This window comes from Somniosus microcephalus, chromosome 15 (assembly GCF_052327205.1).
Source record: "Somniosus microcephalus isolate GS21.2 chromosome 15, FLI_Smic_1.0, whole genome shotgun sequence".
Lineage (NCBI taxonomy): Eukaryota > Metazoa > Chordata > Chondrichthyes > Squaliformes > Somniosidae > Somniosus > Somniosus microcephalus.
This window is the reverse complement of record NC_141001.1, coordinates 104072714-104086349: the sequence shown is the minus strand read 5'-3', so window position 1 is coordinate 104086349 and position 13636 is coordinate 104072714. Positions and strand designations below refer to the sequence as shown.

The 13636-nt window shown below is 42.9% G+C and overlaps 1 protein-coding gene across 4 annotated transcripts in view; it reads right to left on the bottom strand.

The window, feature by feature from the left end:
* ano1a (anoctamin 1, calcium activated chloride channel a) overlaps nt 1-13636 on the bottom strand; it is a 292742-nt gene that overhangs the window by 43324 nt on the left and 235782 nt on the right. For all 4 annotated transcript variants that reach the window (XM_086008194.1, XM_086008196.1, XM_086008197.1 and 1 more), the window contains one exon: nt 10671-10823. In XM_086008194.1, coding sequence (XP_085864320.1) covers nt 10671-10823 — 153 coding nt within the window. The remainder of the gene's footprint in view (nt 1-10670; nt 10824-13636) is intronic.

The window sequence follows — 13636 nt, the reverse complement described above, 5'->3', positions numbered from 1 at the left end:
GGGCTGAATGGCCGACACCTGCTCCTATTTCTTATGTTCTTAAGTTCACCACTGCTGCACTGTCCATGTGTTTTTATGGATTCCAACTCATCTAGGGACTAGGTGACACAGTCGAAGTGTACAATAATGTTCAAAGACTTTCATCTGAAAAGCGGAGATAAAAAGCTAAAGACCATGCTTAGGGTTTCTTCCGCATTTGGTGACACAATAATGTCAGGATGTCTCACAACATTGACACTGTTCAGGCTTGGGAAGTTGTTCTGGGCGTCAAGCAGAAGAAAGTTTGCTCATAGCCCAAAGCATTCTCCAACTCCTGCTTTGCAATTGATGGTTGACTCTGCTTGAAGACTTCCAACAAGTGATGCCGAGAGGAAGCACTATGGACAGAACAATGGGCTGTGTGACGCTTCTGTTATTGCATTTGGAGCAGAAACTTGGAATTGATACAAAATGTGAAGGCGTAGCAGCAGCTGGTGTGTTCCTGAACATGGAAGCCTGGCTGCACAGCAAGTAACTGGTGTCGTGCTACTTCTGTCCTAAGCTTGTACAAGATTAATAAGCTACTCACATGTCCAGTATTGAAAAGGATGGACCCTCATAAGTTTGGGGCATTCTCCTAAAAACTAGCAAACAGGTACAAAAAATAATTAAAAAGGCTGATGGAATGTTGGCCTTTATCTTAGGGGGCTGGAGTACAAAGGGGTGCCAGTTATGCTACAATTATATACAGCTCTGGTTAGATCCCATGTGGAGCACTGCATTCAGTTCTGGGCACTGCACCTCAGGAAGAATATATTGGTCCTGGAGGGGGATCAGCGCAGTCACCAGAATAATACCAGGGTTAGAAGGGTTAAATTATAAGGATTAGGCTTGCATTCTCATTGAGCTTCGGACTCTGTGATACATCAGGGAGGGAGAAAGCTACCTGAATACTTTGCTCCAGAAGGCAGTCACACCCTTTAGGTTAAATACTTCAAATCTGGTCCGTGGTCAGCGACAGGCGGGTGCGACTACGAGTGAGGCAGGTATGGGAATCCAGAAGTAGCATTGGAGGAACCTCAGCCCTTGCACTTGTCCAACAGGTACGAGGTTCTTGCAGCCTGTGTGGACGAGAGCGGGGACTGCAGGGAGGATGAGCAAACTGACCACAGCACTGTGGTACAGGGGGCCATTCAAGTTAGGGGAGTAAAAAGGAATGCAGTAGCAGTAGGGGACAGTACAGTTAGGGGGACAGTTACTGTTCTCTGCAGCCGAGAGTGAGTCCCGAAGGCTGTGTTGCCTGGGTTAAGGACATCTCCTTGGGCTGGAGAGGAACTTGGGAGTGGGAGCGGGAGGATCCAGTTGTCGTGGTCCATGTAGGTACCAATGACATAGGTAGGACTAAGAAAGAAGTTCTGCTGAGGGAGTATGAGCAGCTAGGGGCCAAATTAAAAAGTAAAACCACAAAGGTAATAATCTCTGGATTACTACCTGAGCCACGAGCAAATTGGCATCGTGTCAATAAGATCAGAGAGTTGAATGCGTGGCTCAAAGACTGGTGTGGAGAAATGGGTTTCGATTCATGGGGCACTGGCACCAGTACTGGGGAAAGAGGGAGCTGTTCCGTTGGGACGGGCTTCACTTGAACCATGTTGGGACCAGTGTCCTGGCAAATTGAATAACTAGGGTGGTAGATAGGGCTTTAAACTAAATAGTGGGGGTGGGGGGGAGGATTCAGGTGAAGGGGAACTTAGAAAGTCAAAGAGAAAGGAGAAGGCAATAGTGCAGGGTAGCGATAGGGGTAATGATAACCAGAGTGTGACAGGAGGAGACAAAGCATACAAACATAAGCGTGCACCAGCAAATAGTTTCAGAGTAGGTAAAAATGGTATAAAGAAAAATTAAAAGCGCTTTATCTGACTGCACGCAGCATTCGTAACAAGATAGATGAGTTGATGGCACAAATAGAAATAAATGGGTATGATCTGATAGCCATTAGAGAGACGTGGTTGCAAGGTGACCAAGGCTGGGAACTGAATATTCGGTTATTTGACATTTTGGAAGGATAGACAGAAAGGAAAAGGAGGTGGGGTAGCTCTGTTAATAAAGGATGAGATCAGTATAGTAGTGGGAAATTATATTGGCTCAGAAGGTCAAGATGTAGAATCAGTTTGGGTGGAGATAAGAAATAGTAAGGGAAAGAAGTCATTGGTGGGAGTAGTTTATAGGCACCCTAACAGTAGCTACACTGTAGAACAGAGTACAAATCAAGAAATAATAAGGGCTTGTAAGAAAGGTACTGTGATAATCATGGGCGATTTTAATCTTCACATAGATTGGACAAAATCAAATTGGCCAAGGGTAGCCTTGAGGGCGAGTTCATAAAAAGACTTGCATTTATATAGCGCCTTTCATGACCACCGGACGTCTCAAAGCACTTTACAGCCAATGAAGTACTTTTAAAGTGGAGTCACTGTTGTAATGTAGGAAACGCAGCAGCCAATTTGTGCACAGCAAGGGCCCTCAAACAAAAATGTGATAATGACTAGATAATCTGTTTTTGATATATTGGTTGAGGGATAAATATTCCCCTGCTCTTCGAAATAGTGTCATGGGATCTTTTACGCCCACTTGAGCGCGCAGATGGGGCCTCTGTTTAACGTCTCATCCGAAAGACAGCACTTCACTGGAGTGTCAGCCGAGCTTGTATTCGGGATGGTTTCTTAGACCAATACGTTGTGGAACCAACCAGGGAGCAGGCTATTTTCGATTTGGTAATGTGTAATGAGACAGGATTAATTAATGATCTCATAGTAAAGGATCCTCTAGGGAAGAGTGATCATAGCAGGAAAGAATTTCAAATTCAGTTTGGAGGGTGAGAAACTTGGGTTGAAACTAGTGTCCTAAACTTAAATAAAGGCAATTACAAAGGTATGAAGACAGAGTTGGCTAAAGTGGACTGGGAAAATAGATTAAAGGGCAAGATGATAGATAAGCAATGGCAGACATTTAAGGAGATATTTCATAACTCTCAGCAAAGGTTTATTCCAGTGAAAAAAGACACTAAGAAGGATGAACCATCCGTGGCTAACTAAGGAAGTTAAGGATGGTATCAAATTGAAAGAAAAGGCATACAATGTTGCGAAGATTAGTGGTAGGTCAGAGGATTGGGAAATTTTGACACAAAAAAATAAAGAGGGAGAAGATAGATTATGAAAGTAAACTAGCAAAAAATATAAAATGTGGTATAATCTACAGGTATATAAAAAGGAAGAGAGTAGCTAAAGTAAACGTTGATCCCTTAGAGGATGAGACTGGGGAATTAATAATGGGAAACGGGGAAATGGCAGAGATTGAACAAATATTTTGTATCAGTCTTCACGGTAGAAGACACTAAAAGCATTCCAATAATAATTGATAATCAAGGGGCTATAGGGAGGGAGGAACTTAAAACAATGACCATCACTAGAGAAAATGTACTAGGCCAACTAATGGGACTAAAGGCTGACAAGTCCCCAGGACCTGATGGCCTGCATCCTAGGGTCTTAAAAGAAGTGGCTGCAGAGATAGTGGATGTGTTGGTTGAAATCTACCAAAATTCCCTAGATTCTGGAGAGGTCCCAGCGGATTGGAAAACAGCAAATGTAACGCCCCTATTCAAGAAAGGAGGGAGGCAGAAAGCAGGAAACAATAGGCCAGTTAGCCTAACATCTGAGATTGGGGAAATGCTGGAATCCATTATTAAGGAAGCACTAGCAGGACATTTAGAAAATCATAATATGAAAGGGAAATAGTGTTTGACAAATTTACTAGAGTTCTTTGAGGATGTAATGAGCAGGGCAGATAAAGGGGAACCAGTAGATGCACTGTATTTGGATTTCCAGAAGGCATTCGATAAGGTGCCACATAAAAAGGTTACTGCACAAGATAAGAGCTCACAGGGTTGGGAGTAATATATTAGCATGGATAGAGGATTGGCTAACTAACAGATAACAAAGAGTCGGGATAAATGGGTCATTTTCAGGTTGGCAAACTATAACTACTGGGGTGCCACAGGGATCAGTGCTGGGGTCTCAACTATTTACAATCTATATTAATGACTTCGATGAAGCGATCAAATGTACTGTAGCCAAATTTGTTGCTGATAAAGATAGGTGGGAAAGCAAGTTGTGAGGAGGACACAAAGAATCTGCAAAGGGATATAGATAGGTTAAGTGACTGGGCAAAAATTTGGCAGATGGAGTATAATGTGGGGTATTGAGGGGTTATCCACTTTGGTAGGAAGAATAAAAAAAGTGAATTATTATTTAAATGGAGAGAGACTACAAAATGCTGCGGTAGTGTGATCTGGGCGTCCTCGTACATGAAACACAAAAAGTTAACATGCAGGTACAGCAAGTAATTGGGAAGGCAAATGGAATGTTGGCCTTTATTTCAAGGGGGAGTATAAAAGTAGGGAAGTCTTGCTACAACTGTGCAGGGGCTGGTGAGACCTGGAGTACTGCGTGCAGCTTTGGTCTCCTTATTTAAGGAGTGATATACAGTAAACCCTTTCGTATCCGGCACCGACAGAACCGGAATGGTGCCGGTTGGTTGAAAATTCCAGATAACGGAGAGGTATATCTACCGAGGCCATTTTTAACAAACAAAAATAAAATAAGATTTGAATGTTATTTACATAACATGACCAACTTTTATCTGGTATAATCCTTATCTGGACATCAATTTTCAGCTTCCACTGGTAAGTGTACATTGCCCTCCAAGTAACTTATCAACACCAATGCCTTCTATATAGCTTATCCACACTCACATTTCAATCTCTACCTAACTCACCAACAGCCAGTCACCTTTTCTTCTGGGGAAGTCCCTATGAAGTATTTATTATTCCCTACCAACTATATATTATTCCCTGTACAACTGAAGATTTCTGACCTATCACCTGACAGCCATGAATTCATCAGGTGGTTAACACGCACTTGTAACCCTCCAAATGGAGAAAATTCAGCTCTTTCTCCCCGACAGGGATTGAGTACATAGATACATAGAAGATAGGAGCAGGAGTAGACCATTCGGCCCCTCGAACCGGCTCCGCCATTTAATGAGATCATGGCTGATCATCCAAATTCAGTACCCTGTCCCTGCTTTCTCCCCATACCCCTTGATCCCTTTAGCCTTAAGAAATATATCCAACTCCTTCTTGAATATATTTAATGAATTGGCCTCAACTGCCTTCTGTGGTAGAGAGTTCTACAGGTTCACCACTCTCTGGGTGAAGAAATTCCGCCTCATCTGTCCTAAATGGCCTACCCCTTATCCTTTGACTGTGACCCCTGGTTCTGGACTCCCCCGCCATTGGGGGAACATCCTTCTTGCATCTAGTCTGTCTAGTCCTGTTAGAATTTTATAAGTTTCAATGAGATCCCCTCATTCTTCTAAACTCCAGCGAATATAAGCCCAATCGACCAAATCTCTCCTCATACATCATTCCTGCCATCCCAGGTATCAGTCTGGTGAATCTTCTTGCCATGGAGGGAGTGCAGCGAACATCCTTCCTCAGATAAGGCGACCAAAACTGCACACAATACTTAAGGTGTGGTCTCACCAAAGCCCTGTACAACTGCAGCAAGATATCCTTGCTCCTGTACTCGAATCCTCTCGCTACGAAGGCCAACATACCATTTGCCTTCTTAACCGCCTGCTGCACCTGCATTCTTACCTTCAGCGACTGGTACACAAGGACACCCAGGTCTCGTTGCACTTCCCCTTCTCCCAATCTATTGCCATTCAGATAATAATCTGCCTTCCTGTTTTTGCCACCAAAGTGGAGAACCTCGCATTTATCCACATTATACTGCATCTGCCATGCATCTGCCCAATCACCCAACCTGTCCAAATCATACTGGAGTTTCTCAGCATCCTCCTCACAGCACACACGCCCACCCAGCTTTGTGTCGTCTGCAAACTTGGAGATATTACATCTAGTTCCCTCGTCTAGATCATTAATATATATTGTGAATAGCTGGGGTCCTAGCACCGATCCCTGCTGTACCCCACTAGTCACTGCCTGCCACTCAGAAAAAGACCCGTTTATTCCAACTCTTTGCTTCCTGTCTGCTAACCAGTTCTCTATCCAAGTCAGTACCTTGCCCCCAATCCCATGTGCTTTAACTTTACACGCTAATCTCTTATGCGGGACCTTATCGAAAGCCTTCTGAAAGTCCAAATACACCACATCCACTGGTTCTCCCTTATCTATTCTACCAGTTACATCCTCAAAAAATTCCAGTAGATTAGTCAAGCACGATTTACCTTTTGTAAGTCCATGTTGACTTTGTCCGATCCTGTCACTGTTTTCCAAGTGCTCTGCTATTACATCTTTTATAATGGACTTTAGCATTTTCCCCACTACCGATGTCAGGCTTACCGGTCTATAATTCCCCATTTTCTCTCTACCACCTTTTTTAAATAGTGGGGTTACATTAGCTACCCTCCAATCCATGGGAACAGTTCCAGAGTCTATAGAATTTTGGAAGATGACCAGCAATGCATCTACTATTTCTAGGGCCACTTCCTTAATTACCCTAGGATGTAGATTATCAGGCCCTGGGGATTTATCGGCCTTCAATCCCCTTAATTTCCCTAACACCATTTCCCTACAAATACGGATTTCATTCAGTTCCTCTCTCTCATTAGAGCCTATGTTCCCCGACATCTCTGGGAGGTTATTTGTGTCCTCCTTTGTGAAGACAGAACCAAAGTATGTATTTAATTGGTCAACCATTTCTTTGTTCCCCATTATAAATTCCCCAGATTCTGATTGCAAGGGACCTACGCTTGACTTCACCAATCTTTTTCTCTTCACATATCTATAGATACATAATCCAACTGTCCTTGATGTTAACTTCTCTCACCAAAAAGTGCTCGATTTCGTAGCACTCAGTTGTTACAATGATAAGCAAAGAGAAACAGCAAAAAACAAACCCCATAAATTTTAAAAAGAAATTTCTCAGCATCCCAAGAGATTTCAGAAAATCAATTTCACATCAAATCGGCAATAGAACCTGGGACTTCCCTAGTCTATATGGTTCAGTAACATACTGAAAAATGAACCCATCCATTGAGTCTCTGGGAAACACATATTCAATTCTAAAGTAGCTGCCACTCAATATTCTGAAGCAAACAGAAACTGAGTCTTGGACACGGCAACATTTCCGGTTATTGAGGTGTTGTTTTCGGAGTATCAACTTTGCCGGTTATTAGAGAATTCCGGATGATTAGGTGCCGTTTAAACAAGAGTTTACTGTACTTGCATTGGAGGCAGTTCGGAGAAAGTTCACTAGGTTGATTCCCGAGATGAAGGGGTTGTCTTATGAGGAAAGGTTGAGCAGCTTGGGCCTATACTCATTGGAGTTTAGAAGAATGAGGTGTGATCTTATTGAAACATATAAGATTCTGAGGGGGCTTGACAGGGTAGATGCAGGGAGGATGTTTCCCCTCGTGGGGAAATCTAGAACTAGGGAGCACAGTTTCAGAATAAGGGGTCACCCATTTAAAATGGAGATGAGGAGGAATTTCTTCTGAGGGTGGTGAATCTTTGGAATTCTCTACCCGAGAGAGCGCTGGAGGCAGGGTCATTGAATATATTCAAGGCGGAGATAGACAGATATTTGAACTATAGAGGAGTCAAGAGTTTTGGGGAGCGGGCAGGAAAGTGGAGTTGAGGCCAAGATCAGGTTAGCCATGATCTCATTGAATGGTGGAGCAGGCTCGAGGGGCCAAATGGCCCACTCCAGCTCTGATTTCTTACGTTATGTTCTAAGATTAAGGGGAGGGGGGGGGAAAGATATAACTGAGGTGTTTAAGATGATTAAAAGGAGTTGATAGGGTAGATAGAAACTTTTTCCTCTTGTGGGGGAGTCCAGAACAAAGGGACAGGACTGTAAATTTAGAGCTAGTCCATTCAGGGGTGATGGCAGGAAATACTTCTTCACACAAAGGGTAGTGGAAATCTGGAACACTCTCCCCAAAAATCTATTGAGACTAGGGGGGGGGGGGGGGGGGGGTCAATTGAAAATGTCAACACTGAGATTGATAGATTTTTGTTAAGCAAGGTTATTAAGGGTTATGGAGACAAGATGGAGATACGATAGAGTACAGACATGATCTAAGTGAATGGCGGAACAGGCTCGAGGGGCTGAATGGCCTCTTCCAGTTCCTTGGCCCAACTTACAAGGCCATGTTTTCTCTTCTGTCAACTAAATTAGCATTGCCAACACCAGCAACTTACTCACGAACCCCACAATTTAAAGGAGGTTCCCTGCACCCCCCCACGACGCAGAAAATGTAAACGTTATTTTTATTCCTGCAAAAAGTTTTCGATTTTTCAATCTTGCAAGAAGCACGAGCATTTAAAAAAAACCTTCCACAAATCACAGGACTCAAGAAAATTGCGTCAATGTCGCTGCAAGTTCAAGCAAGGATAACTGTTGTAGCCGAGTTACCCAAGAGTTAATGTTTTGTTGACCAGTCTTGGAATATTGGCTATTTCAGGAACTTCCCAACATATGGTGTCTGTACATGAAGCCAGAAAACCTGATGGCCGATATCTCCCACAAAATAAAATCTGGGAATTAGCTTAGTGACTGGTTTCCATGATTTACAGATGCTACTGAAATGTAAGCAGCTACTTTGTTTTCAAAATGCATTAACTCCTTGTTTACTGTACAATACATCTCAGCTTCGGACTATAGGTAAGTCTCGATACCAGTGTAGTGCAAACTCAAAGAAAACAAAAATGGCATAAATTCCAAGGGCTGCCATTCTCCCTCATTACAGTATCTGCTTTTATGGGAATACTTCTCGCTTACTTGAACAACGTAATTGTTCTCCTTCCCGCCACCACCCCCCCCCGACCTCCCTCAATGTTATTTTATTTTGCTTCCTTCCTTAACCCTGAAGAAAGTCATTTCTTTAACATGGCTAACAAAATGGAGGATTGGGCTCGACAGGCCGACTCTTGTTCTGACACAATCCTAAATGGGTCTCGCATGAATTACTGACCCATTATGATCTCTCTTTTAATTGCAGATAATCCTAGTAGTTCTGTCCCTTGGTGTTTACTTTACAGAGTGTGCACATTGAACCACGAGTCTGATGAGTCAGCACTTTCCCTTCATCTGATACAGGATACTTAAGATGTTTTACATATTTTCCCAAGTCAGACTATCAACGGCCACAGATCCAACTCTTCAAACTAAAGGCCCAGACGTTTTAGCGAAAGATCAGCCCACTCATCCTTGCTTTGATTAATTCACTGACCCCGCCTAGATTAGCTTAGTTAGTGGGGACTTTATCAGAAATTTTCAAGGTTTTAAATATCGCTGTTGAAGTAAATGTATAACTTAAAACAATGGCAAACATTGGAAGTCTGAAGTTAAAACAAAAGACAAATTTAAAATCAAACGTTTGCAGGATCTTTTTTTTTTGGAGAGCGATACTTGTTCTTTTGAAGGGACTTTTCCCTCTGTCCTTTGATCTTTCCACACCATACCCGGGCAAGGTGCTCCTAGGCATTTTATTTTGTCTCCAAAGTGCATGTCCCGCCCTCTTGTCAAGGGAAAGGGAAGAGGAGGAAAGCCTGGCTTATGGACAGTTCAACAGAGAGATGACAGTGTAAAACCCCATCCTACCTACCACTCCGGTTTGTAGTGCGATGGGGCTCCTAAATACTGCATAACTACAGCATCCAAATAGGATCAGCGTACTATCCCTTATATTGGTCCGTAAATACAAAAGCAAAAAGGTGTTTTTAAAAAGACTGAATGCTGATATACGATTAGAAAGGAACGTGGAGGAGTTACTGAGCCTGACAGTAGAAAGGGGCTGGAAAAAACCATCAGATATTAATCAAGCTCGTTTCCGTGAGTGCAAGCTATCATTGCAATTGTGGTTTATTCATCTCACACGGTCAGGCACTGTAATTCCAGCTTGTAGAACCAAATTCCCTGTTTATGGCATCAGCACTACTTAAATCAAAATTAAGCAAACATGAACAAAAGTTTAACAGGATAAATGTTCAGGATAATTGTAATTTTTTGCATTAAAAAAAAGGGGTGTTAAACCTGAATATTTTGGTTGAAAAATGTATCGCAAGGGCTAGTTTGTTTGTGAATATAATTTAGGTCCTTTGTAGTTTATAAAATAAGTTCTTGTAATTCAGTTGCTCATCATGAATCATCGAATTTGACAGCACTGAAGGAGGCCATTCGGCCCATCGTGCCTGTGCCGGCTCTTTGAAAGAGCGATCCAATTAGTCCCACTCCCCCTGCTCTTTCCTCATAGCCCAGCAAATTTTTCCTTTTGAAGTATATCTCCAGTTCCCTTTTGAAAGTTGCTATTGAATCTGCTTCCACCACCCTTTCTGGCAGAGCGTTCCAGGTCATCAGAACTCGCTGCGGTAAACAGTCAGACTACAAGCCGAGATAAAAACCCGAGCAAAATAGCCGGCGAGAATTAGCGGACGACGAAAGCAGAAATTTGCAAAGCTCATGCCCTTCAAAAAAATATAGTCTCCTTATAATAAACGGTACAAAGTGCACAACTAATGAGTAAGACAGTCAAGATGCTTAAATGTGTCAAGTCAGAAACCAAAGTCTCCTACTTGCCCACTCAGAATAACAACATTTACTGACCAATGTCTTTTGCTTTTGCTGCATCGGGTCTTCGGAGCTCGCTGGTAAATTTTTTAGCGTCCAGGCGGATTTCAATGACGTTGTTCAGTAGTGCAAATAGTGGAGCCAGCGGGAAGGAAGCCACGAACAGGGTCACGAATCCAAACTGGATAACTGCAGAAAGGGTAGTTCACAGCTTAAGCATTCAGAGCGGCAACAATTTATCATCATTTACGTGCATTCAATAAGATGGAGTCGTACTGGAGGCTATTGCGGCGTGGGAACTAAGTGCAAAAACATAACAATGTGCAGAAATAATAAATCTATGCTAAATATTTTTTAGTGCGACAGTGAATGGTAGCAAACAAAATAAAGCCTCTCAATTTTATACTGTACTGCACCGTAAACCAGTGTATTTTACACTGGTGCTGTAAGATTTCCCATTGCCTATGGATGGGGTGGGTGTGGAGAACTGCACAGAAAGCCTCTATCTCAGTGATCTCTGTAGCTTGTGACAACCCAAAGGAGACTAACGGCCCTGAATTTGCAGTCGGAGGCGTATCTCCGGAGTACACCTTCGACCCACGAAACATCTACGGACTTACCTCCTGGCTCCAAAGCTACGGAGAGTTCGGGCCCGGGGCCTCCAGGCGTAGCCAGCGTAAAGGCCCACTGATCCCAGGCGGATCTGAAGCGTCCCAGGGATCATGTGGGCTCTGTTCTCCAATGAGAAAGGAGGATTCCACTGCAATCATTTCCGAATGGAACCCCCTAATGACATGCAATGGAATCTCCAAATAATTAAACAATTTAGAGAACTCTAAATATAAAATGTTCTCATTTTCAAATTTAATTAAAAGTCCATTCATTGCACCAAATACAATAAAAATTTAATTTTTTGAAAAGTAATTTTGAACATTTTAATCCAGGCCAATATTTGCATAAACTAATTAAGTGTTTGCGCATCTTTTTTATTAAAAAAATTTTAATTTAAAATTTATGATAACCCTTACACTGGTGAAAGCAGGCCCTATGCCTGCTTTTACCAGCTGCAAGAGTTTTGTGGGCAATAGTAGATGGGCAAACAGCCCACCTCTGTGCTGGCGAAAGTGAATTGAGAGTCAGTTCGGTGGATCTGTCCAGGCGTAACCACGACAGATCCCAAGTTCTGGGTTTTCGCGCATTCAGAATCCCGGAACTTGCGGGGCCTTTTAGAAGGATTACAACAGTGCAGGGTGAGCGTATGCTGTCGAAGACACCGTAAATTCTGGCCCATTATTTCTTCTACTTAATTGCCCACAACAGGTATTCAAGGTTATACACGACTTCAATTTTAAACCGAAATAACAACAGAAAATGCTGGAAAAACTCAGCAGGCCAGGCAACATCCGTGGAGCGAGAAACAGAGTTAACGTTTCAGGTCGAAACCCTTCTTCAGAACTGAGAAAGGCAGGAAATGAAACAGATTAAAAGGCAGTTTGGGGGCTGGGAAACGGGGGAGGGGATGAAAGAACAAAAGGGAAGGTCTGTGAGAGGTGAGGAGACATTAAGAGAGATATTCAAGACGAGATGAGATAGTAATGACAGGTAAAGAGACAAAAGATGGCTCTAGATGCAGTGTGAAATGCGCTGGCAGAATGAGAGGCAGCTGCCATGTGGGAGAGAAAAAAAAGAAAAAAGGCACAAACCAAAGGTGTGGATAAAAAATATATAAAAATGTAATAGGGGCCGAGGTTGTGATTTGAAATTGTTGAACTCGATATTGAGTCCGGAAGGCTATAAAGTGCCTAATCGGAAGATGAGGTGCTGTTCCTCGAGCTTACGCTGAGCTTCCGTGGAACAATGCAAGAGGCCGCGGACGGTGAGGTTCAATTTTAAACCCTTGGTTCTGAGGTGACTAGGTGTGTACCAGTCTGAATAACCTCAGGTCCGAATCCCCGCAGGAATCGCCGAATTCCAGCAACCAGCCCAAGACCTTTGTTGGACGATCTACTCATCGCTGAGCATTCAGCCATGACTCTAGAGGATAACGTATTCGTTTCACCGACACCGGAGACCGTCGTCCCCCTATCATGCCAGAGGCAGGCAAATTAATGGCGTACACATTATATAAAAAAGGTGAAACTTAAGAGGGGGCCTTTGGTGAACGGAGAATCTAAAATTGGAAATGCAACGTGACTCACAAGTTTAGTCTGATGATTCATACCGAGCTTAAAAAAAAACAAGCACACGTAGAACTTAAATGATTTGATGAATGAAAAAACTAGGTGTTGCCTATAAAAAAAGATGAAACAATCATCCAGAAGGAATGCTGCAAGGCAGCAAACAAGTGGAAGGGATCACCTCAACTACAGCTGGGCCAAAATTATAAAACCTCTGAAGGAAACGAATGATTAGTTTGGTACTTTAACCACCGTCGCCCTTGGTTCAATTCTCTCTCAATTTCAGCGCAATAGCTGGCCAAATCCCACAGGATTAGCATCACTGTTGCACATTCCCAAAAAAAAGAGCATCAATTCAGGTTGGAGGGACAATTTATAAATATTTGGTTGGGAACTCTGGAGAATGTAATCTGTCAGAAAGCTGGTTGAGGCGAGGAAGCGTCATAGCTTCGCTCTTACTGGGAAACGCTTTTGTGAATGGGGCATCATTAAACCGGCAACATACTGTGAAGCATTGCAGTTTGAAGATCGTTAGGAGCCAGTCAGCAGAAAGCAGCGCATGGTAGAATTTGCAGCCTTCTGTGGAAAACCCACCATTAGAAACATGAAAGAATGCTGTATTTATATAGCGCCTTCCATGTACTCGTGATATCCCAAAGTGATTTACAGCCAGACAATTAATGACTTTTGACGCGCCGTTGCTCTCGTTTTCGGAGTAAAACACAGTAGCTACTCGGCAAACAGAACGGTAGCATGGTGGTTATGTTACTGGACTGGTAATCCAGAGATTAAAACAATAAATGCTGAAGATACTCAGTCGGTCAG